The sequence below is a fragment of the Apus apus genome, chromosome 3 (genome assembly GCF_020740795.1).
Source record: "Apus apus isolate bApuApu2 chromosome 3, bApuApu2.pri.cur, whole genome shotgun sequence".
Taxonomy (NCBI): Eukaryota; Metazoa; Chordata; class Aves; order Apodiformes; family Apodidae; genus Apus; species Apus apus.
In genome coordinates this window covers 68,215,322-68,242,765 of record NC_067284.1, presented here as the reverse complement: position 1 = coordinate 68,242,765, position 27,444 = coordinate 68,215,322, and the positions used below count along the sequence as shown (strand labels likewise).

Genomic DNA, 27,444 nt, shown 5'->3' with positions numbered 1-27,444 from the left:
AGCCTTTTTCTTCCCCCCCCCCTTAAAGCCTGTGTATTTTCATATGAACTGGATGGTGACACTTAAGCACCCGGTAACGCACTAGAACTGATACTTTTGCTCATTTAGAAAGAAGAATCGGCACCATTTCACACACGCCTCACAGCACCTGCAACCACCCGCCGTGCCGCCCGTTCTTGCTGCCAGCTCCCCCGCGTCCTTAATCCCCTCAACCTGATTTGACCCCGCTCTGAAAGGCTCCCAAAAGCCGCGGCAAGGAAGGCGGCCCCGCCCGCCCGAAGAGGCTGCGCACCGCGCCGGTCCCGGCCGCCGCCGGCATCGGCTTTCACGCCGGGCCGGGCCCCGCCTCCCGAGGTGACCGCTCTCCGGCCCCGCCGGCGGCTGCTGCTCCGCTCGGGCCCTTGCTCCGCCGCCCGGGCCCTGCCCCACACCGGGCCCCCCGGCTGGTGCAGCCCCCCGGCCGGTGCGGTAGCGGCGCGCGGCCTCTCGCCCCCCACCGCGGGCCGCAGCACCACCGCTGACCGCGCCATCCCTCCCCGCCGGGATCCCTGCGCCGCCGGGGGAAATAGTCCCCTCTCCCTGCCCGCACCCCCCCCCCCACCCCCGCCCCGAGCGCCGGGGGAGCCCCGAGGCGCGGCGCCGAGGCCCCGGTATGGGAGCTCCGTCGGTGCCATCGCTCGGTTGCGCTGCGCCTCCGCCGGCATCCCCGCCCCCTCGGCTAGATCCGGCCGGGCCGGCGCGGAGGGATTCCCGGGGGCTGCGCAGCGCCGGGGGAGGGGGAGCGCGGGGGGCGGCGTGAGGGGGGAGGAGGTGCCGGCCCGAGGCGGGGGGGGGGGGGGCGGGGAGGGGGCAACATGGCGGCTCCGTATTAACTTCCCCCCCCTCGGCAGCCCGCGCTGCCGCCGCTCTCCCCCGCTCCCCCCTTTCTCAAGCCCTGACATGCCGGGCATGATGGAGAAGGGAGCGGAGCTCTTGGGGGGCAAGAGCCGGGCAGCCCCCAACGGCACCAAGAGCAGCAGCCCCTCCAACGGGCACTACTCGGAGCCGGAGAGCGGCGGCGGTGACAGTGGCGACGAGCACGGTGCGAGCCTGGGGCCGGCCCCGGGCCGCCCCGCCAGCGGGGAGGGAGGGGGGGTGGCGGCGGCGGCGGCGGGAGGGGCGGCGGCGACGAGCCGCCTCCCCCCCTTCCCCCGCGCCGGTGCCGTGGTGCCGGTGCTCCGCCGGTGCTCCTCCGCCGCCGCGCGCCCCTGCTGCTGCTGCTGCGGCGGGCCGGGGCCGCGGCCGCGTGGGGGAGGGGGAGGGGGGAGCGGGAGCGCGCGGCGCGGCCCCGCGGCGGCCCCGCGGTGCTTTAACGATGGGGAGTGTCTCCCGGGAGCCGCCGCCGTCCCCATTGTTCCGCTGAAATAAAACTCCCCCTTCCTTTCCCCCCCCCTCTCCCCTCCCTTCCCCGGCGGTCGTCGGGGCTTAATCCGCGGCGGGCGGGGTGGCGGGGCGGGCGGCGGGGGGAGGAGGAGAAGGAGGAGGAGGAGGTGGCTTATTCCGCACGGCCGCGGAGGGGGCTCCGGGCGGTGCGTCCGTCCGCCAGCCCGCCCGCCCGCACGGGGGTAGCCTGGGACGGCGCCCGCCCTCCCTGCCGGGGACACCCAAGCCGTTAATTTCTCTTCCCCCTTCCCCCCCCCCCCCCGCACCCGCTTTGCGTTGCAGATGTAGGAATGAGGGTCGGAGCGGAATACCAGGCGCGCATTCCTGACTTCGAGCCCGGTAAATGGCTTTTCGGCTGTAACCTGACATCTTGCCGCCGCCGCCGCTCCCCGGGCGGGAGGGATGGGTTCGGTGCCGGGCTGGGCTGGGCGCTCTCCCGGCGGCGGCGGCGGCGGCGGCCGCGGGGTTGGGTTCATGTTGCTTTTTGAGCCTTTGTGTTGGCGCTCCGGTGCCGGGAGGCAGGCAGGGGCAGCATCTGCCGCTCGCCGGGGGCGGGGGGGGCATAAATGTTCACTTCGTTATCAGCCGTATTATGTGTATCCGGCGGGAAGCGGTGAAGCAGAAAAAGGTTGGATGCTTTTTTTTTTTTCTTTCTTTCTTTTTTCTTTCCTCTCTCTCTCTCTCTCCCCACTCTCCCCCCCCCCCCCCCCCCCTTTCTTAAACCGTAACGCATATAAGGTGTTAACAAGGTGATTTAAAAATATGTGCTGAGGGGTGATGGATGTTCTCGGGCAAGGGTGGGAAGCGATGCGCCCCGCCGGAAGCGGAGCAGACCTGGCGGCGTGCGGGAGGCGCTGGCTGGAAGATGCGCTGGGTGAGAAACTCCTGCCCCTGGATTTGTGTGCTGTAGTAGCCTCCCTCGCCCCGCTGTTGCAGGCTGAGCTGCTCTCCTCCGCCTTCCTCACCCCCCCAGCCCCGCCCCGAGGAACACTGGGTGCGCTCGCATAGCCTGGTACTCGGTTTTAGCCAGTTAATTGCTACAGTGCTGTCTTGCCTTACTACACCGAGCAGAGAGACCGTAGGAGCCTTTTATCAGTTGTGCTGTAGTGGTCAGATGAAGCCTATCTACTTTCCTGTTCTCCAGACAGGCTCCATTGGTGTCAGATGATTTCCTACCGGAAGAGGATTGGGCCAGAGCTTCTCATATAGTGCCTCCTCAAGCTGGAGCGAGCCCCTCTTGATGGGCGCAAGTCCCCGCAGGCCAAAGAAAAGGCCGGGGGAGAGAAAGGGGGAGGGTGGGATTAAATGGATGCATGATCTTGGCATAAGGGAATGCCTTTCCCCTAGTGAAAAGCGTGTAGTCTAGGTCTCTTTGTTAATAACACCAGCCGTTTACACCCTTTATTTTTACATTGCCTGCATAAAAATAAACGTAAATAAAATATTATCGTTTCTAATGTACAGCTTGGGTTTGTTTTTCCTACAGGCCACCTAAATTAGAAAAACATATAGTGTTTGTTTTTCTTTTTATTAAAAGAAGTCTTCACCCTTTCTAGGACAGCTGAGGTTCTGTGGTTTCAATTCTGTAAACTATATATGCAATACTATTGCATTTCTAACTACAGAATTAATTTTATGTTCCATTATAACCAGACTTTTTAGAGTTCAGCTTACTGTCTTTTCCCCAGTAACTGGGATCGCTGTCTACTCTTTTACTTTGTCAGTTTCCTTAATGATGGAAATCTTTCTTTAGTAAGTCTTGTGTAAGAGGCATAACGTATTGTTCTTCTTAGTGTGCGTACTTTGATTATTAGGGCAAGAAGATAGTAACTTTTTTGGAATACTTTTACAAAATCATAATTTTTAAGTCCATGAAGTATAAAAGTATAATATGTACTTACCATGCTAGCAGACTGGTTATCTGAGGAGATCTCAGCAGTATCTCATGCTTTCATCTGTTAGGGTGTTGGGTTTTTTTCTGATTCATCTTGAGACATAATTTCCTAGAGATGGCAAAGTAATGCTGGGCAAAAAGTAGTGCTCCGTAGCTACCCTTAGATTGCTTTGGTTTGTTGGAATTTTTTTGGAACAAACGCTCCATCATAGTTACAGGTTTGCATATATGGGCATCTGCACTATCTCTAATTTACTGACTTAAATGCTGTTTCTTGGAGTTTTAATGCTTTTATTTGGGGGGGGAAGTCAGGTGTATTAGAATGCTTTTTTTACAGTACTGTTAGGGTCCTGTTTTTTAACCCCCTTAAAATAAATAGGTAGGAAAAAGGAATCAATGACAGATGAAAATAGATAGAAGTCTAAGATACAAAATCAACCTTCTGGTACACACAGAGGATCCTAAAATCAGTAGAATAAATACCAGTCTTTTGGCCCTTACTTAGCCTGCGTTTAAAAATATTCATAAGCAATGCTCTATGGCAATACATTGAGGAACAAAACATTCATTATTATAGTTGTTACGGTAGTAAATATGAGTTCATGTATAAAACAAGAAATAAAGAAAAAGTGAATCAACTGTTTGTCATTCTCTCTTAGAAGAAGTGAGTTGTGATTGGAAGCAACAATTAGGAGTAGTTTAAACATACTCTTCTTACCTGTTCCCCACTATCCTCTTTTTTTACAAGCAAGCCTTCAGATAGAGCTGTGAGGGAAATTGCACTTTTAATTGTCACTGGATACAAGTACAGTGAGATAAATTTTCTCACTGCAAAAAAAACCCAGTTTTAATAAAATAAAAATCCCAAATTTCCTTACCTGATTTACTGAGTTAATAAACCATCTCCTGTACTCCAGTTTTTTGTCTCCTCCAGCAGGTTTCCCTGCAGTACTTTATATTCTTGAGGTGAAATTGTTTCTGCTTGTACTTTCTGAACCACCTATAGATGTAGCAGGATGTTACAAAGGTGGTATCTTTCTGCTGTGGGCTGTTTGCATCAGGAGGGAGTAGTGGAGTTCTCCAGTGCTGGAGATGCACCATACTGTTGTGTCATGAGATGACTGCTAGAGAAGTTTTGTTCTGTTCAGATTTGGACTTCTCAAAGGCTTTAGTCTGGATTTTGTTTACTTAATGTTGAATTACTTCTTTCTCATTTGCCTCCTTCTTAGGGATGTAGGGTGCTGTCAAGAACAGTGTTCTATACCTTTTACAGTCACTTAGAAATTCCATTTCTGTGTATGACCTTACGACTTTTCTCCCTCTAGTCTTCCTATGTGAAAGCAGGCTTTCTTAAATTGAAATTAGTAAATGGTGGGGTGAAGTATACAAAATTTTCCATTTATTCCATGCCCTTGGTCCTCACGTTTCCTGATTTTTTTTTTAATTTATTTGTTTACTTCTTTTTAAGATTTAAAGTTCTTTATTTTAGAAATTTACTTTTTCCTCCTGTTAGTTTCTGTGGTTCTATTTCTATTCTCAAAGCTTGGTTTTAAGCAGATGATGGTACTGTCTTGCCACGCTACCCCACAATGCCCTCTTCAAGACCTGTATGCTTCAAGATTTTAATTTTATTCTCGGTAGAGTTGTGTGCAGAACAGCACCTTCCATGTGTACCTAGCTTCTAACACTAAGCTAAATTTTGTTGTCAGCTTGCTGCTACAGTTTCTCTATTCTGGAAGCAGTGGGGAGTACCTGTGGGTCATCTGCAACTAGTCCTTTTCATCATCAGAGGAGCACAGCAGCTGAAGTACAGAGACCTTTTCTTAAGTGATTTGAATGTGGGGTTTGGGCAGGGAAAAAAACTCATTATGAGATGAGCTCATGGTCTTTCCCTTTCTGGCTTACAACTCTGCTTTTCTAACATGCCCTGGCTAACATGTTGCCTAGTTTTTCCAGCCACTGTCCGTAATTAGAGTGAGTCTTGCAGATAAAGATTCTGTTGCTGTAGATATACAACACAGCCTTTTTGGGGAATGACTGCTGCTCACTTGAGTACTTGGGGCACAAAGGACAAGAAGTAGTTCTCATAAAGGTAGATCATGGTCCTGCACATGGAGATGGAGTGATACCTGGAGAACATCCTATGTTGAGGACAGGATACCTTTCTTGAACACAGACCTAGCTGTATGCATCCAAACCTTCCTTTGTCATCCTTGTTTTCCTTTTGTCAATGTGAAGATGCCACCTAGAAAGAAACAGGTGTCCAATTCCTGCTGGAGAAACAGTTCTACTTCCTAAGAGGGTGTTCTGCTGGAGGTGCCTGTTAAGTCGTACAAGGGTGGCTCCTCAGTAGGGAAGGTTCACCACATGCATTATCTCCTGCAGGTGCAATTATAGGACTCTGAAACTTAGTTATCTTCACTTTAGTACTTAAGTATCCAGTAGCTGATAATACCCAATTGTCTGCAGGTGTCAATTTTTTTAATTATTATTATTTTTTAGGGAAAACTGAGGGTATACTTATATTAAGTTTAGGCATTTCTTCCTCACATCCTGAAATTCTGCTGCATGCTCTAGTGGTCCTGTTTTCTCCTTATCTCTTAGTTAAAGAGTGGAGTACAGGGTAGTGATCATTTAGTTGTGATAAAAGTATGAGTGGACAAGAGAAATGTCAAGCCTATAACATGTTTGCTATACTCTTCAAGAAATACTGCATTCCTGATGGCTAGAAATGTCATACTTTTTTTGTTCTGAAGTAGAATGTATATTGAGGAATTTGTTCTTATATACCAAAACCCTTTCAGAGTTTAGTATAGCTTATGCCTTGAAACTGTAGCTTTATGAATGCATGTGCATTTTTAACTTGTTACAGAGTTTGTAATGCATTTAGGTTATCTGTCTTGTACAGCTCGTTTTGGAAGATGCAGGAGTTCTTTTAGTTTTTCTAATTCACTGGTTTTCAAGTTCACAGTCTTGGATCTAAAGATTGCAAAGATGATAGCAAATACAAAACACTGCCAAATTAAGGATGGAAGAGCAATAAAGCATAGTACATAACTAGAAAGCACAAAGTTTTTATCTTTTCCAAAGCTTTAATTTGTTTTGTTTCCTTCAACAAGTTGCAGACCCTAAATATTAAGTGTGGAAGCTTAAAATGGAGTGGAAAGTTACTTGTTTCACTGAATTAAAAAAAATAATAAAATTGCTCCTTCTTCAAGAAAGATGCAAGTTCCTCTTAGGGCGATTCCTCAAGGAATTCATACTGACAAAAGTATAAATGCTCCATTTGTCTTAACAAGATAAACTGTTTTAAACAAATAGATTGGAAGAAGCTGCGTGTAGTGGCATACACTTGTAAAATGTTCCTGAGAAGTATTGAAGAATTTCCTTTTTTGACAGTGTGTTTTTAAAAGTAAAAGACGTTATGATTTAGTGCTTTCTACAAAGTTGCATCAGTATATTTTCTATAGCTACACAATGTAGTTGGCTGTGAAAATCAAAACTACAGAGACAGAGAGATGAAAAGAATTGTTTCTGGTGTAATGGTTAGTGAAGTTCCTTATTGAAAGGATCAGGGGTGGTGACTGTTGTACCCTCATCTCATTTTTATTTTGTTTTGAGGAAGCCTAACTTAACATGGTAGTGCTAAGTGGTAGAGTACTGATAGACAGTCATAACTTCTGGAGGACTGCCTCTGCATTTTGTACTCATGCCCAATTTAGCCTTGTGCTTTAATGCTGCAATTAGGGTAACCAGGATCCTGTCTAATATCCCATTATGACTGAGCCTCATAAGAGTAGTGTTCAAACTTGGCCATTCCATATCTTAAGGAAATAATGCAGAATTAATTTTTTTTTCCCCTCTTCCTAGTAGCTGGGCTAGATTTCTGAATATAGCTGACTTGTACTTACTGTTCCATGAATAGTTGTTGTCTAGATCATATTTATAAATACTGAGACTGACTTGTTTTCTTACAGGTGCCACAAAATATACTGATAAAGATAATGGAGGGATGCTTGTATGGTCTCCGTATCATAGTATTCCAGATGCCAAGTGTAAGTTCATTTCTGCTTAGGAATTTTGGTGCTTAAGCATGACTGACTGTTTCTGGTGTGCCTCTTCACTCTGTATTTTACACACAGTGCAATGGCAAATTAGTAAATTAAATACAAAGCTTCTCATTTATGTATTAATTTAGAGAACTCCAGGGAAAGGAAAGGTCACCTTCTTTTATTTTGTAGTTAAGTCTTTGTTTCAAATCACACTGCCTGTGTTTATATCATCATCAGTGTCTGTAAAACCTTTAGTTATTAATAAAAGAATAAAACATCTAAACATGAGAAACTCAATGCTCTTAAATTTATAAGAGAAGGAGTTGCAGTAGATAAATTCAGAAAAGATTTGTTGAGGCCCAGTTCAAGGGGAAATTATTATTGTTGTTTTATCAGGAAAAACTGAGCATTTTCTTCCTTCAAAAGTGACATGAAGTACAGGAGTAAGCTGAGTAAATGTGATCAATTATATGTTTAAACTAGTTTAAACTCCTATGCTAGGATTTCTTGTATGTTATATATACTCCCCTAGTAGGCTTTGAGGATGCAGTCATGAGAACCTGGTTCTCAGGACAGTTTCTACCTGTTGCTAGTAATAAGAGGTTTGTGTCCCTCTACATTTGAGGGAACGTACTTTCTACTGCTGCTGAGCAATTAGAAATAAAATACTCCAACTATGATTATCAAGCACTCTTTTCATTCCTTTAAAGTACAATTACCTCTTTGCTGCAGCAGTTCATGGCAAGAACATCTATGGTCCATATGAATAATGCGGATATAATTATTTCATTTTCTCTGTCATACTTCATTTCAATTACATTTAGTTGCCATTTAATTGTGAACTGTAAAAGGTGAATGGGAAGAGTTTGGGGGTTTTTTTTTGAAAATCAGATAAGTACCCATTGAAGATGAAAACTAGGAGGACTTAATTGCAAAATGATGGAAAGTGTTCATCTCAAAGCTGACTCTAGTATGGCCAGATATGATTTTAAAAATGTTATTGGCAAATTTGATGACCTAATTATTGAATTTTCATATTCTCTATTGAAAACTGACTTCATGCCATGGTTAACGTTAATGTTGGTCAGCTAAAACTGTATTAATATTGATGATATGCATAATCATTGATCAAGGATCTCTTTACATTAATTTTTAACATGTTTGGAAATATGAACAGTAGAAGTAGTTCAATTTAAAACTGACCCAGCTGTCTGGACACAGCCCCCCCAGAGTGTTTGTGTTCTTCAGAGTGGGTTCCAAGAAGACAGCCTTTCAATCACCAGCTAGCCTCTGATTTAAATAAATAGTGAGCTTCTGTGGCTTTGTAGTAAAAATGTGAAAGTAGCTTTTTCACTGAGAATTAGCTTGTGGAAAAGCTTTGAAAAATTAAATGTTGGATTAAAGACAGTGGGCTTGTTTATTATTAATAAAGCTATTAATATATTTAACTTTTTGGTGAGCGTGGGTCTACATAATGTTTTAACATGGGAAAACAGTCCTCCCATGCTTTACATGGCTAATTCTTTGTCACCTTGTAGCAGAACTAAAAGTATTAAAGAATAATTTTAACATTGTTTTGTTACAGTGGATGAATATATAGCGATAGCAAAGGAAAAACATGGATACAATGTGGAACAGGTAAGTGCTATGAAATGAGAGTGCTCATTTAAAGGATTTTTAAAATATAAAAATATAACACAACTCTTCTTTTTTTTTTTTCCCCTTGGTTACCATTAATTAACGCTGTTTCTCTTCAGGCACGGCAGCAAACACTGCAGTTAAATGGATCTGCACACAGTTGTGGTCTGGATTCTCTGCAAAAGATTGAGCTCTTTGTTTTCATGACATGCTCAGCTTGTAATGTGCACTTTTGAAAGGTTTGGTATGTTTCTTGATACACTGGGCATGTCATGCAATTGTGTGTGTATATTTAGCTGAAGAACTTTTTAGGAAGGCAGCTTACAAATTTAATGCTTAATATAAGAATGCAAATAGGGTACAATCTTGAACCATTAATTGTGATAGGGACAGGACTGGAAAGGTTTATTGCATATTTGGAAAAAAAAAAAAGGAAACCTACTTTAAGTGTTTTTTTGGAGGCAGGAAAACAATCAAATTCTAGGTTAGAGATTAACAAACAAATTCACATTTTTAAAAATAAATTTTAGTCAGCATCTTGTTAGAAGTACAGGATAAAACTTTGCTGGTCTGCACTTAGTTCAGTTACTATTTTCTTCATAAATTAACCAGATTGTGTAAAAGTGAGATTATATATGACAAAAAAATATTTTGTGTACAGGTGGAAGCAAGTTGTATGATTGCTTTGGAGGATGGGAACTCATAATAGCAAATACTTGCTAGTCAACTACTATCTGAAGAAGAGGCTGCCACTGTTACAAAGTCCAGAATACCTGGAGTTTGGTGATCTTTATGGCTTGTCTTTTGTTAGGGGAGAGAGGGAACTGAGGAATCTCAAAATAAATCTGCAAAAAAAGACTAGTTTTCAGAACAACTTCTGGTACAAAATATTAGTAGACTGTTCAAAGTAGAATAGAAAATATCTTTGAAAGACGTGCTTTTCACTTGCCATTTCAACAAGAGAAGAGTTTTACTATGTCCAGGTTTGTTAGAAGATGTGAAATCAGGGGTTAAGGAGAGTTGATGAACAACTGATGATCATGTCTGCACTTTATGTTTGAAATTAAGTGGATTGCATTTCCCACCAAGTCTGTCATTGGTTCTCTGGCAGAAAGTCTAATCAGCATAAAGCTATTTAAGGATATTGAGAAATGAAATTATATAAGAAAGTATATTTAAATTTCCATTCCTTATTAGGTACACATGACACGGAAGTAGCCACACTGTTACTTGTGAATTAGAGAGTTATAGAAAGACCACTCTCACTTTGAACTTTCTGACTTGTATTTTGGATGAATCTCTGGCTGCTGAGAAGTATTTTTATTTTCCTTTTTGAGTGGTCTGGTAGTAAAGGCCTAAAAACCTATAAGGAACCGTGTAGGTGATGCATGCTTGTGAAGGAAGAAATCGGGTTGGATTTGAACCTATCAGCCTAGTTCATGCTGCTTCAGAATTGCTGCTGCTATGCCAACCTTAAATTGTCTAGCTTTCAGACTTTATTGAAGTACAGGTCTGCCCACTCACTCTTCATATTGTCTCCGAAGAGAATTTTGTAACATACAGTACATAGCCAATACAATTTTAAATATATTTGGATAAGGGATTCTGATAGTCAAATTGTATTTTAAATATATAAGTTGCCTTTTTTATTGTCTCAACATTTTAGAAAGTTGACTAAATCCAAAGAGGGACTGTTTCTTTTCAAAGGCTCTCGGCATGTTGTTCTGGCATAAACACAATATTGAGAAGTCCCTTGCGGATCTCCCTAACTTCACTCCTTTCCCTGATGAGTGGACAGTTGAAGATAAAGTCCTATTTGAACAAGCATTTAGCTTCCATGGAAAGAGCTTTCACAGGATCCAGCAAATGGTAAATTAATACGTTAACCAGAAGCATTAAACACTTCAGGTGCTGTAAGAACAAAGGCTCCTGTTGGGTGAAAATTTCCTGTTGATTTCTGTAGAGTCTTCAGGAACAACCTATGAATTAAGTTAATTTAATAATGTCTCTTGGACCTACAGCTTTCTCACTCTTAATAAAAAAAGCCTCTCCCTTTTCCACCCCCTTTTTAAAAAATGTGTGTGAAATACATCCCTCCTTTCCAGCTCATCCATGCATTTAAAATAGTGGGGTATAGGTGGTTGTAAATACAGCAGAATTATAATCTTGGGTGGAATTTTAATTTTTTTAAGTATTAATATGTTAACTAATTCTTCTAGCTTCCAGACAAGACTATTGCAAGCCTTGTAAAATATTACTATTCTTGGAAAAAAACTCGCTCTAGGACAAGTTTGATGGATCGGCAGGCTCGAAAACTAGCTAATAGAAATAATCAAGGCGACAGGTAAGTTTTATAATTTCAAGTAGCTAAGCACAAACTAAAGTGTTTCTGGGTAGAGATGTCAGACTGATTTCCAGCCGTTAAGTTTCAGGGTGAACCATGTATTTTAGGTTTGAGTGTGGTGATGATGTTTCTGCTTTTAGCAAAGGGTTTGGTACCTGTGCTGTAAGAACTGTATCACGCCAGTCAGTGTGAGTTATAATAACGTACTTGGGTGCTTTAATGGATAACTGTAAAAACAAGTGTTTAAAAAACTTGAAGTCCGTGAATGTGGGTTAGAAACAATTGTTTATTTGACAAGTCTAATCTTGTCTTAATGTGTGGGGAAGGGGTTGTTTTTGTGGATGTGGGGGCTTTCTGAGTTTTCTTATAATTAGAATTGAATTAAAACTGAAAGATCAACCACTGTAAAGAGCTGTGGCCATTACAAAGCCTAAGTACTGCTTTGTAACAAAACTTGATATAAAATCTTATTTTATGAGACTTAAAACTGCTATAAGTCAAAGAGCATTAGAACTCAAAATAGTTTTAAATTATCTTGGATGGAATGAGATTTCCTCCAGTTACTATGAAACTTAAATTGTATTGCACTTGGTGTACTTGAGTATGAACTTGCATTTTTTTAAAAGTTATTTAATATGTTGAATGTATAAGTAACATAATCATGTTTATATTGTAAAGTATCATTTTACATTTACAGAAAACTGCGTAGCTAGAGTAGAAGGGTCTATTTAATTATATGTTATTGAAAAGAGCTTCTGAAATCTATAATTCATATGCTTACTGAGTGACCCTCTAGCTGAAAAATTGCAGAAGAAAATTAGTTTGCTTCTAATGCAGCATTTTGAGGTTTTTTTGTAATAGTTAGAAGATTTTGTGGTGGTTTTACATTTATATATTCAGAAATTATATGGTGTGAGTGACTGGATCGGACTTGACTAAACTAACTTATATTTTCAACAATTTCTCTTTGATTTAATTGAGTAGATTTTATTCCCTGCCTGCCCCAAATTGCTAGATCTTGAGCACTTCGCTGAAAAAGCAGTCCTGTGTTTTCCCATCTTATATTGTCCCCCTTTGCTCCCCACAGACTTCAAAAAGGGCTTATTCATCCACCTGGTGCAGTGGTTTGAAAATTGATCTATTAAAACTAATGAGGCAAATGAAAGGTTATTTCTAGCCTTGGTATAGTTGACCATCTAAGTGCTCCTGCTGGCGCAGGTGGTTGAACTGAAGAAAGGCGACACCAATTTTTTTGGCAGCAGTACCAGCCCTGCTTAAAATATTTTCAAAACTATAGTTTTGGATTGGTTTTCATAATAATTATTAGGCTTTAATAAAGGAAATATGTTTTTAACAGCTCTTTTTTGAAAACTACAGACAACTAAGAGATGCCATGTACTTAGAGTAGATACTTTAGAGTAGATCATTCTGTCTTAGCCTGATACATATTTATATTTGAGGTTTAAAATTAGATTAAATGACCAGCATCTTATCTGTCTTCAGTGATGATGACGTAGAAGAAGCTCATCCAATGGATGGAAATGATAGTGATTATGATCCCAAAAAAGAAGCCAAAAAGGAGGTAACGGATACCTTAATGGTGAATGTCAGTTTGTTTTTTGTGAATGTGTTACTGTGAAAAATAATACTTCCTAGTGAAGAGGTTTAGCTTGCACCTGCTGAAATCACAGGGTTTTTAGGTGATCAAGATCTTGACAACTTCTGATTGAAACAAAATTTTATCATATATTTTTGCTGTTCTGGGGACATAAATGCATCTCCAAGTTTTTTAAGAGATGTATGCGGTTGCTGCCTGGTAAAAGCTATGTTCCCCCTTCCTCTGTCTTGTTAATATGTTTACAGTTTTACTGATCATGAATTCTTGAGATTTAAATGTTTTCTTTGCATTTTAAAATTAAATGCCAATTTTCCAAGTGTAACATCTTTGTTCTTTCAAAGCCACAGTGAGGTTATGCGTTTCAACTAATACTTGGCTTTATTGAGATGTTTTCTGCTAATAAATGTAGAGTAAAACTTTTTTGTCTCCCCTAAGGAGTACTTACTGTTAGCGTTACAAGTAAGTGCTGTGTTTGGGGGATGTTCAAGTTTTGACTTTTTTTGGGAGTTGTTTTGGTAGAAGTTATTTATGAACAAGACTAGAAAAACAATCAAGTGTGTAAACATTTGATCATTTCCTTCATCAGCTTAATGTTTGTGATTTTCCTAAAATGCGACAGTTCATACTTCTTGAGAATGAGAGGAGAGGTAGTACAAAAGCTCAGCTTTCCCATTAAATGGTGTCTAGGAGTAATAAAACTTTGCAGTTCTACCAAAAATTATGTTGGGAAAGAGACTGATAGGTTTACATTCCATTCTCAGCTTTGCAGTGACCTTCAGCATATTGCTTTATCTAACTACCTCGGGGGGAAGAGAAAACTACAATTACAACTATCCCTTTCTGAAAAAGATATTTTAATATTTTTTTAACATGCCAAGATACAGGGTTTAGAACTTGAAATGGCACAAGGTCTAATAAATAAACTTTTTACTTTTCTTTCTGCTATTTTAACAAAGTTCTTGAAATGTCCATTTGAGTTGCTGCCTAAGCCACTTCTAAATAAGGGCTGTTTTGTTCAATCTACTTTCCTTGATTATTGTTTGAATTACTACATGCAGAATGAAAGTAGGGTGTTCATAGACTTCTAGGAACAGGACAAATAGGTTTCAGTTTCTGATGAGATATTTGGATCAACATAAGATGTTTTTGTGATCTCTTATTTCTGGTAGGATTTGTGCCCTTTCAGTTCTTAAGCAAAATACAACTGAGTATGCTACTTGAACTTGAGGAGCCATGGAAACTTTGTTACAAGAGAAAACTAAAACAAGCCAAACGGACTTTGGCAAGACAAAAAAAGCTTGAGAGAATATTTTCACTTTAGATCCAGATTGAACAGACAGGAACTGCAATTTTGGACTGAAATAGCAATGCAGAACCAAAAACCAAATGGAATAAATGGGCCAGAAGTAGACTTAACCTTGGGATTTTTATATGTTAAAGATATAAGGCTCTCTAGTAACTTTCCAAGGAAGAGCAAATATCTTAAGTACTATTAAGATGGCCTCTGTGAAGTCTGTGGGCTGGATTAAGATGTTACATTAGCTGGGAAAAGGATGTGGCAGAAGGTCAAGCATAGAAAAGTAAAATGCTGTTGGCTGATCTGTACCAATGCTACAGAACATAATAATGGCTGCTGCAGTTTCTTTTCACTATGATCAAATTACCACCTCCCCTTAACATGCATGGATGCCAGCACGGAGGAGCAGTAGGGAGCTGCTTGAAGTAGCAAAAAGCCTGAATCCCTTCTCTGTTTTGGTACTAGGCATTGCTTTGAATTTAAAATCCTTGTGAGGACAGTAATTTTTCCGTCTCCGCTCCTGGTCTGTGGGGAACCTACCCAGATGCTCTATGGAAGTCACATGCATGCAGACTAGCTGTTGTGTAGCAATGCCCATTAAAGACTAAGCTGACACGTTTAGGTGTCCAAACACATCAAAACGGCAGTTACAGAAACTTCATCTCTTCTTTGCCATCCCTTTCCCCTTGAAAAAAGCAAACAATAAAGGCTTGTTTGCTAAATTACATTAATCTGTATAATTATTGCAAAGTACATCTATCCTCTCTCTTCCAAATCTCAAATTCTCTCCTGAAGCAAACAGTGCTATCATTTTCCATAGTGATTGCAGGAGTGAAAAGTGTCATCTTGCATTCTTGCCTGTCCTGGTTGACTTTCATTCTCCCCTGATCTTTACCCTGAACTCTTCATATCTGGCCAGAAATAAATGGGTAAATTCACTGATTACTTGGTTTAAATATGTAAAAAATATATATATTCTTTACCTTCTGTGTACGTAAATGTTTCTTGATTTTTTTGCCCTCTTTCACAGTATTTACACTGTGATTTCTATACCATTTAATGTACTTTCAGCCATCTTAAAAAAAAGTTTTGAAAACTGACTTTCAAAGTCTGGTGCAGGCTTACCCAGCAAATTACTGGTATGCTCCATCAGCTTGTCTGCAAGACTTAGTTTGATTAGAATGTGCAGAGGAGGATGTTAATTTAGGCTTTCTTTGTCATGAGATCACAATGGTGTGTGATATTTTATTAAAGTCATGTGCAAGATACTGTTATTCTTTAATGATTTATTTCTTGTAAATTAAAGGGCAATAATGAGCAGCCTGTTCAGACCAGCAAAATAGGTCTGGGTAGAAGAGAATATCAGAGCTTGCAGCATCGCCACCATTCTCAGCGTTCCAAATGCCGTCCACCAAAAGGCATGTACCTGACCCAGGAAGATGTGATAGCTGTGTCCTGTAGTCCCAATGCAGCCAACACAATTCTTAGACAGCTGGATATGGAACTAATCTCATTAAAGCGACAGGTACCATGGGTTATTGGTCTTGTTTTGTTTTCATCTCAGATTGTTCTGGTTGTAATGATTTTGAAGAGTCTGTAAAGATTCTGAAACTTCTTTAATGTGAGCATTCCTAATTTTGTTCCACAGCCATCACCAAAAATTCTGGACACTAGCTGACTAGCTATTCTGTTTTGTTTTTTATGTTAATCTGCTCTCGTTGATAACATGAAACAGATTACTTCCTTTTTTTAAAAAAAAAAAAAGGAGGTGGGTGGCATGAAAATGATGTTACAGATTTGGGGACAGGAGAAAACCAAAGTCACTTTTTTTTTTTAACTTGCAAAAAGTATTTGTGTTACAAGTGAGAATAAGACCAGTGAAGCAGAGGAAGCTTTATTTGTTGTCTTTAAAATTGTAGCTATTTTTCTGAATGTCCTTCCCTACATACCAAGAAAGTATGGCGGGGCAGAAATCATGGGTTTAGTTATTTCTCTTTTTTAATGATGAGCTTTCTGCTTATTATATTTAGAAAAGCTGTGTTGTCTACACCTTTAAGAGAGGAATTGCCTGTGGTCTTCGCATGAAGTAGTTAACTTTTGGCTCTTAAAGTTGAAACACAGAATCTATTCAGCTTCTGAGGGTGCAGCAGTATGTGCATGCTTGCTTTCTAGGAGCGATGGGGCTACAAAGTCAAGACTTACTTCCTGGAATTTCTGCCTCATTGTAGACCGCTAAGAGGTGCCATGTTGCAAATCATGGAGTGAATAAATCATGGGATTTTTGCTCCCTTGTATTCTTTTGCAGGAGAAATATGCTTCTTTCTGTCACAGCAGGTCTCTGGGGCTAAATAGCATAGGTGGGGTTCACTCTTTAGCCTGAGTGTAGGTGAGTTACAGCCTTGAGGTTGTGTTTCTCTTTTTTTCTTGCAGTGATCTCAGGGATGCAGCCTTTGGAATCTCCCCACTGAGTTGTCTGCTTTTGTGTCCATACTTAAGAACACTTGTAATAGCTGTGCACCATAGTATGCAAAACTTTTCTTACCTATGTTACCTTATGTGCATTACTCTCATGTTTAAGTGGTTACTAACTGTGTATACATATGATTTGGAAGCGCTCTCCTTTTCATAGACTAAGATATTTTATTTAAATCTTTGAAATAATTTCAAGAGTCATCCTCAAAGAAATCATGATGATCTAGGGTCAATAAAAAGCAGTCTGTCAGAAGGAACTAACTGAAAACCTCTCATAAATATATATTTTTTTTCCTTCAAAGTGCTTTTTGGAGAAGGAAGAAGTTAATGTATACAGTACATCTCATTTAGATTTCTAAGAACCAAGTCTTGTGTCTAGAACCTTCTGCATTCTTGAAGAACATATGCATCATTATTGAAACTTGCTTGCTGTATCCTACTTTTAATATTCCTACAGACAAACTGTTCTTCTGAAAGACTGGCTTAAATATTTTTCTCTCCATAGTAAACTGTGTTGTAATTTTTAATTATTTTTTTTAACAGTTAAAAGTAGTGAAGCCTTAAACCATAATATTTCTCTTTCTAACTTAGGAGGTACACTTGTGGCAATCCTAGTGAAGATATATGTGTAAAGTGACCAACTTTCTTTGTGGAGCTGATTAACTTTGTTGTTTTTGACCAAGGTTCAAAATGCTAAGCAAGTAAACAGTGCACTTAAACAGAAAATGGAAGGCGGGATTGAAGAATTCAAACCTCCTGAGGTAAATCTGAATAAGTACAAGAACTTGTGGCCTTGCACTTACATTAGTGGGAAGCTACAGAAATGAGTTTTGCTGCAGCATAGTGTTTGCATTTCAGCAGCTTAAACAGGATCCATTGAATTACGTGCAGGGGTGAGTCTGGCTTCTTTACAAGAAATTAGTGGTAGGTTTTTTTTATGGCAACTGACTGAATAATGAAACAGCAAAAAATGAAAAAGTCCTATCTGTTCATGACAATAAGGAGCTGGAATTGAGCCCTGATGTATGTGGGTTTTTTTTATGGATCAGAAGTAGATAATGTATATTGCTAGCAGTAAATTATTTGTGAAAAATGGCTATACATATATTTGGACATCTAAAATGATTGATTTATTACTACTGAAGGTCTCTTTTTGCTTGTTTTAAAGGCTTGGATATGAAACATAACATGAATACAAAACTCTCCAGACACCAAGTCTGAAAAGTTTAGATAAATATAACTACAAATTCAAATTCTGTCTGCATAAAGGTCATATGTAGCTGATATGAAGAACTGCAAGAGGGAAAGCTGTTAGTGTAGTTCTAAGCTTGCATCCTTAAATGTTACTTCCTCTTCATGAAAGCAATCTACACTATAAATTTATGGCTTATAAGAGATCTTTACTTGTGTTGCAAAATTTAGTGCAAATAAAACACATTCTGATGCTCAGATATTTTGCAGCTGTTGAAACATTTTAATGATCTTTGTGCCATTTTTCTGATTTTAATAGTCTAATCAGAAAATCAATGCCCGTTGGACCACAGAAGAGCAGCTTCTTGCAGTACAAGGTATGTTAATAGTAGTAGTGATCTGAAATCTGATGCAAAGGATTTGAAGAGGTACTCGGGCTTATGTTTGTATTTCCGTCTAATGAAAAGCTAAACTTTATCTGGTCTTAGAAGAAAAATCACTGAGAAAACAGCAAAACTAGTGAGAATTCCTAGGGCACTCATTCAAGCAACATGACACTGGTCTTTCAGTTGCCCCTGTTAAATCTCAAACAGAAAAACTAAGCTGAGTTTAACAACTGAAGTTGAAAAGTGCCTTCAGTTATCTTCTAAATCACCTTACATTAATTTATCCACAGTGGAAAACAGAGGTAATAGTTGAAATAATAAAATCTGAAGCAAACACTTAAGAAATCTCTCTATCCTTAAAGTAGGAAAAAGCATAAATAAAACTGATTTACTGTTACTTTTCTCTATTCATGAGGGAATAAAAGAGCAGATATTTACCCAGTGGAGACCTTTTAAGAGTCTGAAGCTGGATATGGATACTTGACCAACAGTCTTACTGGAGAAAAAACGTTTTCTAGTATGCTATTTTTACAGTTAATCTGCAGTTATTTATATGAAGGAAAACTTACTCTTGGCTTTGCTTTAATATACACTCCTGATCAAGGGAAAATATGCAAGGGAAATATCTGGAGAGCCTAATGCTGTATTGAATACACTGTATATTGACTCTCTTCTGTGGATCATCTATTTTGAGATGGAGATATTCAGTTCAGTTATACACATCTACTTTATTTCACTGTGTTCTTCACCTTTAAATGAAATACTGAGTTTTAGTATAAAGTCTTCAGCTGAATCTGGGTATCAGTGTAAAGTTGTCAGGTGTGCCGTACCTGTTACTTATGAGCCAGATGAGTGAACCTAAAGTGAGGTCTATTTTGAAGTGTGAATGGAAATGCTGAAAAGCAAGGTGTCTGAATTCACACCTCTCAACTTACATGCCTCGTAATGGAATTTGCATCTCCAAAATATTTTCTGTCCTAAGTTCTTCCTCTTGGTATTCCTAACAAGCTCACTTTATTTTGTTCCCAAATGCAACTGAAGGAGATGCCTGTCTTTAATATGATAGCCTAGTAAGTAGAATGCTTGCTGGAGAAATGGGGAAAATTCAGGTTCATTGTGCCTGCCTTAGTGTGAAAGGATTCAAACCATTTGGGAAGCGTTGAGAGTACATTTAGTTTTTATTAAGATATTGCACTATGACCGACAAGATAATTGATAAAACTGGGGTGTGGGCAAAAGAGAATAAGGGTTGGTGATGACTCCCTCGAGAGGATTTCTAGCCTTCTAGTCTCTTCTCTAGGGTGTGTTTCATGTTTTTATAAAGGTAGTCAGTCTCAGTACTTCAGGGTGGGGAAATCAGGCCTCTGGAAAAAATCCTTTTTAATGTAATTTACTTGTGCTTCTTACATGTATTGTCTCCTTTTTCATCCCCTTCCTTTGTCACTGTATAAAATGGAAATGCGAGGGACCCTTTATATCAGGAACCAAGTATTTTATTATCTCTTCCTTACCTACTGCCCAGTAGTAGAGTCTGCCACCTGGAATGAGAGTGCTGTAGGTATTAACCTCCTGCCCTGATCTCTTGCTTGAAGTTGCTTGAGCTAGTAGACTTATGCCTGAAGGAGCCATTCTGGTTTTTGTCCTGACATTGTGTTTAGAAGAAAGTAGCCATGGTTGCAGTACTAAGAGCTACCATAATGCATGTTAGGCGTGAACTTGGAAGTTGACTTGAGTACAGGAACATTTAGTTTGTACACTTAAACCAGATTTATTTCATCAAGTGGATTAATACATTTTGACATGTGCTTTTAATAATTTTACAGAAATTATAAACATTAAGCAGGTAGGTGGCACTTCTGTGATTTTATTTTTACTTGAATTAGACATTAAATCCAACGATGGAAATCTTAAAAATAATCTGCAGTAATATAATTTTAGTACTGTTTTTCCTAAACATGAAAATGGGCTAATCTCAAGAGAGTGGCAGTAACTAAAGAGGAGGTAATGAAAAGACCCACCTTAAAATAGAGCTGAGTGTGTAATCTTATAAGCCTTGTGGCTGCCTGCAGTGGGGGTTGTGTCCCCAAACTTACCTCTGAGACAATCTTTTGCAGTATGATTTATCAGGATACTGTTCAACTTTGTCTGAATAGTTATTGAATGTAATGTGTCAGTTCATCACTTGAAGTGTTCTTAAGTTACAAACTTGTTTTTAATGTATAGAAGTGTAGGAGCACCATCATTTTTTCCAAATAAGATTCAGCCATGGCAACTGCAAAAATGTTCTAAGACTTGTTCAAAACAACAGAATTTAACTTTCGAAAGCAGTACATTACTTCCATAGTGTTGCAATGGTAAACAGCTGGGACAGCTGGGCTCTAACTTTACATAAGGTGGTTGCCAGGAGCCCTGGAATCCCATCACAGTGAGACTGCACCTCTCGTAAGCCAGAGGTTGCTGTTAACTATTTCTGCCTCATTGTGGTGCTGTATTATATTGCTTTGGACTCAGGCTAATTTTTGTGTCCCTCTCACTGTTTCCTGTGCTGCACAGCATTAAGCAGCACAGCTCAAACTTGGATTTATGAGCTTCTCTGAGTTAGACATTCAAGATGAAGCATTATAATAGTGAGCATGCATGTGTCCAGGTGCACCTTTGCAACTGCAAGTTTTGAGGAGCTTGAATGATTCCCATGATCAGGGCTATTTTCAGATGAGCTGGGAGAAGGATATTCATGCATGTGAAGTGAGACTATGCAGTAATCTTTTTTGAGCTTCACTTTTCAGCAACTTAATGACATAATTCTTACTGAAGAGCAGATTATATCCTTTGGAAATAGCTTGGGTGGTGTTTAGCACAGAATTTTTACAAGGATGTGTGAGTAATGCACACGGATTTGAAAGGGGTGGTGGGTTGGCATCAACTCTTAAAGCTATGCCAGCACCTTATGAATAAAACTTTCAGAAACATATTGGACATCCTCTGTTTCTGGTGCAGCTTAAGAGGATTTTACTACATCATTTTGTAGAAGTCATTATGGTGGTGCTAGAGCAATACCAAATAACACTCTGGACAGAATAAAAAAGTAGTAGTGGCATGTGTAGCTAAACTAAGGAAGTTGGGTTTTTTTTGTATATTTCTTATAGTTGGGCTCTCAGTGAAGGCAAGATACACAGTTTTCAAGCTGTTTGCTTGGAAATAGGCTTGAAGACCTTATTTTTGACAACTTCAGTTGAAGTTAGCCAACAGGCTCAGTCATTTTGCAGATTAAGGGGAATGAAAAGTGTAGACAGCATAGTAACAAAAAAGGCTGAAATCACTAGATAACTGAATTGAGTTTTAAACAAAAACGTGCTTTGTTCTGCTGGGCACTTTGTTCACTTGATTAATTGTACAGGATGTTAGATTCATTGCAGTGGATATGTAATGATCATTATAAATTAGTAAGGGTGGTAATAGTAGGGCAATCAAAGAATAAAACAACACTGGATGGAGTGCTCTGGGCACACAAAGCTTCTAAGGGGTATAGCTGATACCTTCTACAACTGGGAAAGCGCAGAGCTGAATCCCTCCTGCCTTTGCTTTGCCTAGATACATGCCCTCCCACGTGGCTCTGCTCTGTTCCTTTGTTTTCTTTCCAAGGTTCTTGCAGTCAGAATGGAGGGATTCTTTTGTGCCCCAGAAAAGATCTTAAATAATGTAGCTGGGCTCTTGAGAGCTGAAACATCAGTGTCAGCTACAGAAATTGTTGCTATCCTGGAGCTGAACTTTCCTTTTAGATTGCAGTGAGTTTGCATTACCATATCAGAAGTGCCTGTTAATGAAGAAAGTAGGAAGGAGCAGAACAAGCTGAAGGTTGTACTCTTCACAATCAAGTTGAAAAGGAACAGCTTTCAGATTTGAAATAGCTCTTACTTTCTGAATCCTTTCCTTCGCTTTCCAAAGGGAGGCATGAAATCAGACTTAAATTTCTTTTCCTGTAATGAGACAGAGTGCCTGTCCTCTAAGCACTGAAATATGTTTTGAATGAGTTTAGTTATCAGGAGCTTCACAGAGGAAGTGAAATTGTAATTCGCTCATGCACAGTTGAGAGCAAAAAATTAGTCTTCTGTTTACTCACTCTGAAATAAAACTCTTGTCTTTCTTTTAGTCTCCAAACTGTTAGACACTTGTGATTAAAAATGTACTTTGTGCAGCTAGAAGTTTTGTTCTAGGATGCTGGACAGTTGAGGATTTTTTCTTAAGTGGGAGAGAGGAGAAACTAGACAGATATACTAAATACAACTGTGAGAAAGCCCACAAACTAAGTTATAATTCAAATTTTAGGTTAAACATATGGAATGTTTTACTCGAGTGTTTTTTGTGTGTGTGTGTTACATGCAAGTGTAATTTTAGAACTTTAAAAAGTACTTATTGGGACTTGCTTATGCAGTGCTTTTAAATAAAAGTGAGCTACGGATATCAGTGTGGTAATGATGAAAAGATCTTCTGTCATACACCTTCCTGCTGAAAGATTTTATTCTGAAGGCTTGTACTCAGCTGTCTTATAGACACCAATAGCTTACATTTATTTACATTCCCCAAGGTTCTTGTCCCAAAACCCTGAATCCTTATACCCAACTCAAATGGTGAATGAAAGCTTTAAAAAAACTTGGAGTGAATGCTTTGCCAGTTGCTCTGTGTAGGCTCAGTACAGCATGTCACAAGTGCAGGAATGAGCAGCGTATGGTGACTTATAGAACTCTGTCCCACTGTTTTGCCCTGTGTTTGGTCCGGTAGCTGCTGCCATCTCCCCTTCCTGCTGCACAAGCTGTGGGTAAAGAAATGTCTGCATGCAGCTGGCACAGAGGGAACCTGTAGAAGCTGGCAGTGTTTGTCACTTGACATTTCTAGGGTTATACCCTGTTTACAGCTATATGCACAGGCTTGGTCATGCTCCCTCACCCATCTTGAACTTGTCCTGGGCTTCTGCCCTTACTGCAAGCACACTGAAGGCTTTATTTGTCAGAGGCCAGATGTCTGTGGTTTTAGGTTGGGAGGCTTGGTGAGTAAGCCAGGATCTTTAAGAAGAGTGGGTAATGACCTTTTTATAAAGTTATTGATTTGTATGTTGATAGCTGTGCAATTAAAAAATTATTTTGTTTTAATGAAAGTTGAGGCCTTCTCTTAATTGAGAAGGCCTCTGAATTAGCAAGTTTTTGATTTGTAGGTCCCATAGGTTCTCTCTTTAAATACATCACACGTAGCTGTGTCTGAGTGATTCTTCACAGCTATGTTATTTACTTTGCCTTCCAGGTGTCCGAAAATATGGTAAAGATTTTCAAGCTATTGCAGATGTAATTGGCAACAAGACTGTTGGCCAAGTGAAGAACTTCTTTGTAAACTACAGGCGTCGGTTTAACTTAGAGGAGGTATTGCAGGAATGGGAAGCGGAACAAGGAACCCTGGCTTCTAATGGTGATGCTTCTGCTTTAGGGGAGGACACAAAAAATACTTCTAATGTGCCATCAGGAAAGAGCACTGATGAAGAAGATGAGGTGTGTTTTGTGTACCAGAAATAAGTAAGCATGGGTTGAGGAACAGCATTTTATTTAGTGATATAATGTAAGGTTAACTGGTGTGGAGTGGCAAACCACATTCTAAAGAATGATGATGAGCTTGCATAGAACTTCAGCCAATGTCGTTAACCAGCTGGGAGCAGGACTGCACCTTTCATAGTGACAATCACATTACTGTTTTATTGTTAAAGTACAGTTCTTGTTCTAGAAGAAGACTCTTGCTTCATAAATAGTTCTAGTTCTGCTGTCTATAATGTTTTGGTTGGCGATTTCTTTTCAGTAACTTCTCAGGTTTTTTTGGTTTTGTTTTTTAAATGCTGTTTCCTGTGTAGTGGACAGTGGCAGCCCAACTGCATTGCCCTCTGGCTGGGGTGGCTGTTCACGCAGTCTTGTCTTTGTCCTTTGTGCAGGCACAAAGCACTCCGGCCACTCAGTGTTTAGGCCCTTCACCTCCAGCACAGGCATCTGCTCCAGCACCTACCGCTCCCATGGCACCTTTAAACCAGCCGCCCCCGTTACTTCGTCCGGCGCTTCCTGCTGCTCCCGCTCTCCATCGTCAGCCGCCACCACTGCAACAGCAGGCACGATTTATCCAGCCAAGGCCGACTCTAAATCAGCCTCCCCCACCACTCATCCGCCCAGCTAATTCCATGCCTCCTCGTCTAAACCCCAGGCCAGTGCTGACCACGGTTAGCGGCCAGCAGCCACCCTCGCTTATTGGAATTCAGACAGAATCTCAGTCCACTCTGCACTGAAGGAAAAAAAAAAAAGCAGAATTCTGCTAACTCCTACGTTTGAAAAATGGTATCGATGTACTTTTTTTTTTTCTTTTCCAAATAATGAAGGGGAGAAAATAGCAAGCCTTCGCAGGTATCAGACCAGTTTGACAGAGGAGCAAGCTAATAACTAGAAACGGAACCATGTGAATGACCACCTGTATAAAAATATTTTTATGTTGAAGACTTGTACAGCAGAACAATGCCTACAATACAGCCCTCCTCTATATTAATAACTGTTGAAGGAAGCTAACTTCTTACATGAATAAATGTTCAACACACCGAGATTTTGTTTAACTGATTTTTACTCTATTTATTTTATTACAGTTCTTTGTAGTCAAGCATCTAACTACAGGAAAGTAGTCTGGCAAATCTAGGAATAGATAATATTGTAGGAGACTTAAATGTAGCGTTGGGGGGGGGGGGGGTTGTGTGTGTGTATTTTTTTTACTTTTTAGTGCAAAAAAATAATGGCCTTAGGTTCAGAATTTTTGGCCCTGTTTAGGTAACAGTAGAAGCATTTCACGCACTTGTAAAATGTAGGTGTTTCTTCTCGTTGTATTTTTCCCAGAACACTTCTTCTTGTTTAAAAAGGTACTGTCTTATTAAATACTCCTCTGGAAGTGTATTCTGAAGATTCAATGAGCTATTGTACCAAACTTACTAAATTTCATGTACATTCTACTCACAGAAGTTAACTTGAAAGCAAGAATCCAGTTTCCTGCTGGGGTAGAGAGAGAAAGGCAGCAACTCCTGCCACCCAGGGAGATGAGAGGGGAAGAACCATATAGCAAAAAAACACATTAATTTATTTGTTATTCCACTAATTCATCTAGTTTGACTACAGTAGAATTTCATGCCCTTGAGCATGGCTGGCTGCAGTTTGTATGTGCTAGATCATTGGTATCTGGCCTAAGAATTCATGACAGAAGTATAGAGGCTGATGATGGTAGTAGAATATTGTGGCAGTAGTGTTACCTGCTGCTGGCCCAGTCTTTACTGTTAAATTATTATATCAAATTTCTGCTATTTCTGGTGGAGCTGATAGGCTGGGTTGACACTATTGTGGGGGTTTTTCTTTTTTTTGTTTTACTAAATATAACCTGTATTTGGGTTTTAATTATTGCTTCTAAATTTTAGGAAAAGTTTTCTTTTCACTGCAGTCTGAAAGTCTGAAAATTTGATTTATGCCCAGCAGTGTTTTGAGGGTGGGTTTTTTAGTTTGTTGTTTGTGTGTTGTTTTGTTTTTTTTAAAAAAGGAAATGCCTCTACCTTTCAAGAAAATCAGGCTGCAAATTTGAGTAGCAGTGTGCATCAAACCATTGAAAAACATTACATTCTTGACTTTGTAATAATGTTCATGTCGACAGCCATACTATGTAGAAAGTTATTTTTGCTTGTATCTAAAATGGTGTTTGAAAATCTTTTCAAAGCTGCCTGTTATTAGCTAGATTTGCCCTTGACTAAAATGAGACTTTATTTGAAAATGGAATGTGCTCTCCCTAGGGTTTTTCACAGATGAATTGGATGCTCTAATGATCAGTTAGCAACTGGCAAAAGTCTTTTTGTATGCGGAAAGGGAAGTTCTTACAGCATCAGATCCTATTTAATTTGTAAATCTAGTATTAAAGTTTGATAGTTGTGGCCTGAGTTGCAGTTAGGATGTTGACATTTATGTTCTAGTTTGTAATTTAAAAATATTTTCAGACCAAGCATGAGATTTTTCCTTTCTGAACGGCTTTCACTAGTATTCTGTGGCCTCATGCAAAAGGGCCTTCCTACAATTTTTCTTTGGCATCAGAGTAGATGCTTAGCCGCTATGTGAGCATCAGATGACCTGTTGTCTAAGAAAAGCAGCATTGTAAGGCAAGCACAGAGGAATTTGTGGTCACTAAAACTTGTGTTCTGGGAGTCATTAAGTGTCCCCTCCGCAGCTACACACAAATCTGGCTGCTCTCCAGTCTTTAGGATATGAAACTGTCCTGGTACATTTTGACATCCTAAGTATCTCAGTTTAATTGTCAATAGTGATAAAATACATCTTCAGGATTTCTTTTTATTTTTTTTTTCTTTTTAAGCATTGAGTCTCCCAGGTGTGTGTATTGTACCTTTGCTAATTTTTGTCTTGTCTCTTGTCAATAAGACTTCAGTATGCAGAATGTTGGGTGTTGCAGTAGAGTTGGCCACCACCAACTGCTATGAAACTGTTCAGTACATTGTAATTCCGTTTAATCTAGTTTGAATATTCTATAACTGGGGAAAGGTGCTGTATTTGAAGGGGGGAGGGAGGGTCAGAGATGGGTAGTATTTCTTAATTTACATACACTGTAGCACACAGTAGGGAACTCCTAGCGTTTGTAGTACTAAAGTATGTACATAGCAAAATGTCTTTATTGTGTGCTTTGCAGAATATGTGCATACAGTTTGCACGTCCTGTTTTGGGGGGTAGGGTTTGTTTTAAGCAGTGTTTGCCTGGAGAGTGATATGCTTGCTGCTTAATCAAAGGATTAAACTTTCAAAGAAATCTGTGTCTTCTATTTTTATGTACCTTGTAATGGTCTAATATGTTAGGGCCCTTATACTGTGATTCTCTTCTAAATTCATTTATATTTTTTTAAGAATTAGAAATAAAATTATACAATGGTGTTGATTTCAGTGGGGAATTTCTTTTGCCGTATCTAGTCTCCTGTTTTGTAATGTAGTTATGAACTCTGACTTCAAGGTTGGCTTAATTTTGTCACTTTAAAAAATGTAAAATGTTTGCACACTAAAGTTTTGCAGAGAACGTGTATCCTA

At 40.0% G+C, this 27,444-nt stretch overlaps 1 protein-coding gene across 10 annotated transcripts; it reads left to right on the top strand.

Moving 5' to 3' along the window:
• Window positions 1-835: 835 nt before the first annotated feature.
• On the top strand, window positions 836-27,298 carry RCOR3 (REST corepressor 3). 10 transcript variants are annotated; one of them, XM_051614042.1, is made up of 13 exons: window positions 836-1,081; window positions 1,705-1,761; window positions 2,195-2,296; window positions 7,294-7,371; window positions 8,954-9,006; window positions 10,714-10,875; window positions 11,226-11,350; window positions 12,854-12,932; window positions 15,572-15,790; window positions 17,421-17,498; window positions 18,248-18,305; window positions 23,610-23,851; window positions 24,283-27,298. In XM_051614042.1, the coding sequence occupies exons 1-13, from the start codon at window positions 940-942 to the stop codon at window positions 24,625-24,627; spliced, it is 1,740 nt and encodes a 579-aa protein (XP_051470002.1). In that variant the 5' UTR covers window positions 836-939; the 3' UTR covers window positions 24,628-27,298. The 10 variants fall into 10 exon arrangements, with proteins under 10 accessions (XP_051470002.1, XP_051470001.1, XP_051470004.1 ...); XM_051614041.1 differs by having other exon boundaries at window positions 12,854-12,950; XM_051614047.1 differs by having other exon boundaries at window positions 1,052-1,081; window positions 2,161-2,296; window positions 12,854-12,950.
• Window positions 27,299-27,444: the final 146 nt, after the last annotated feature.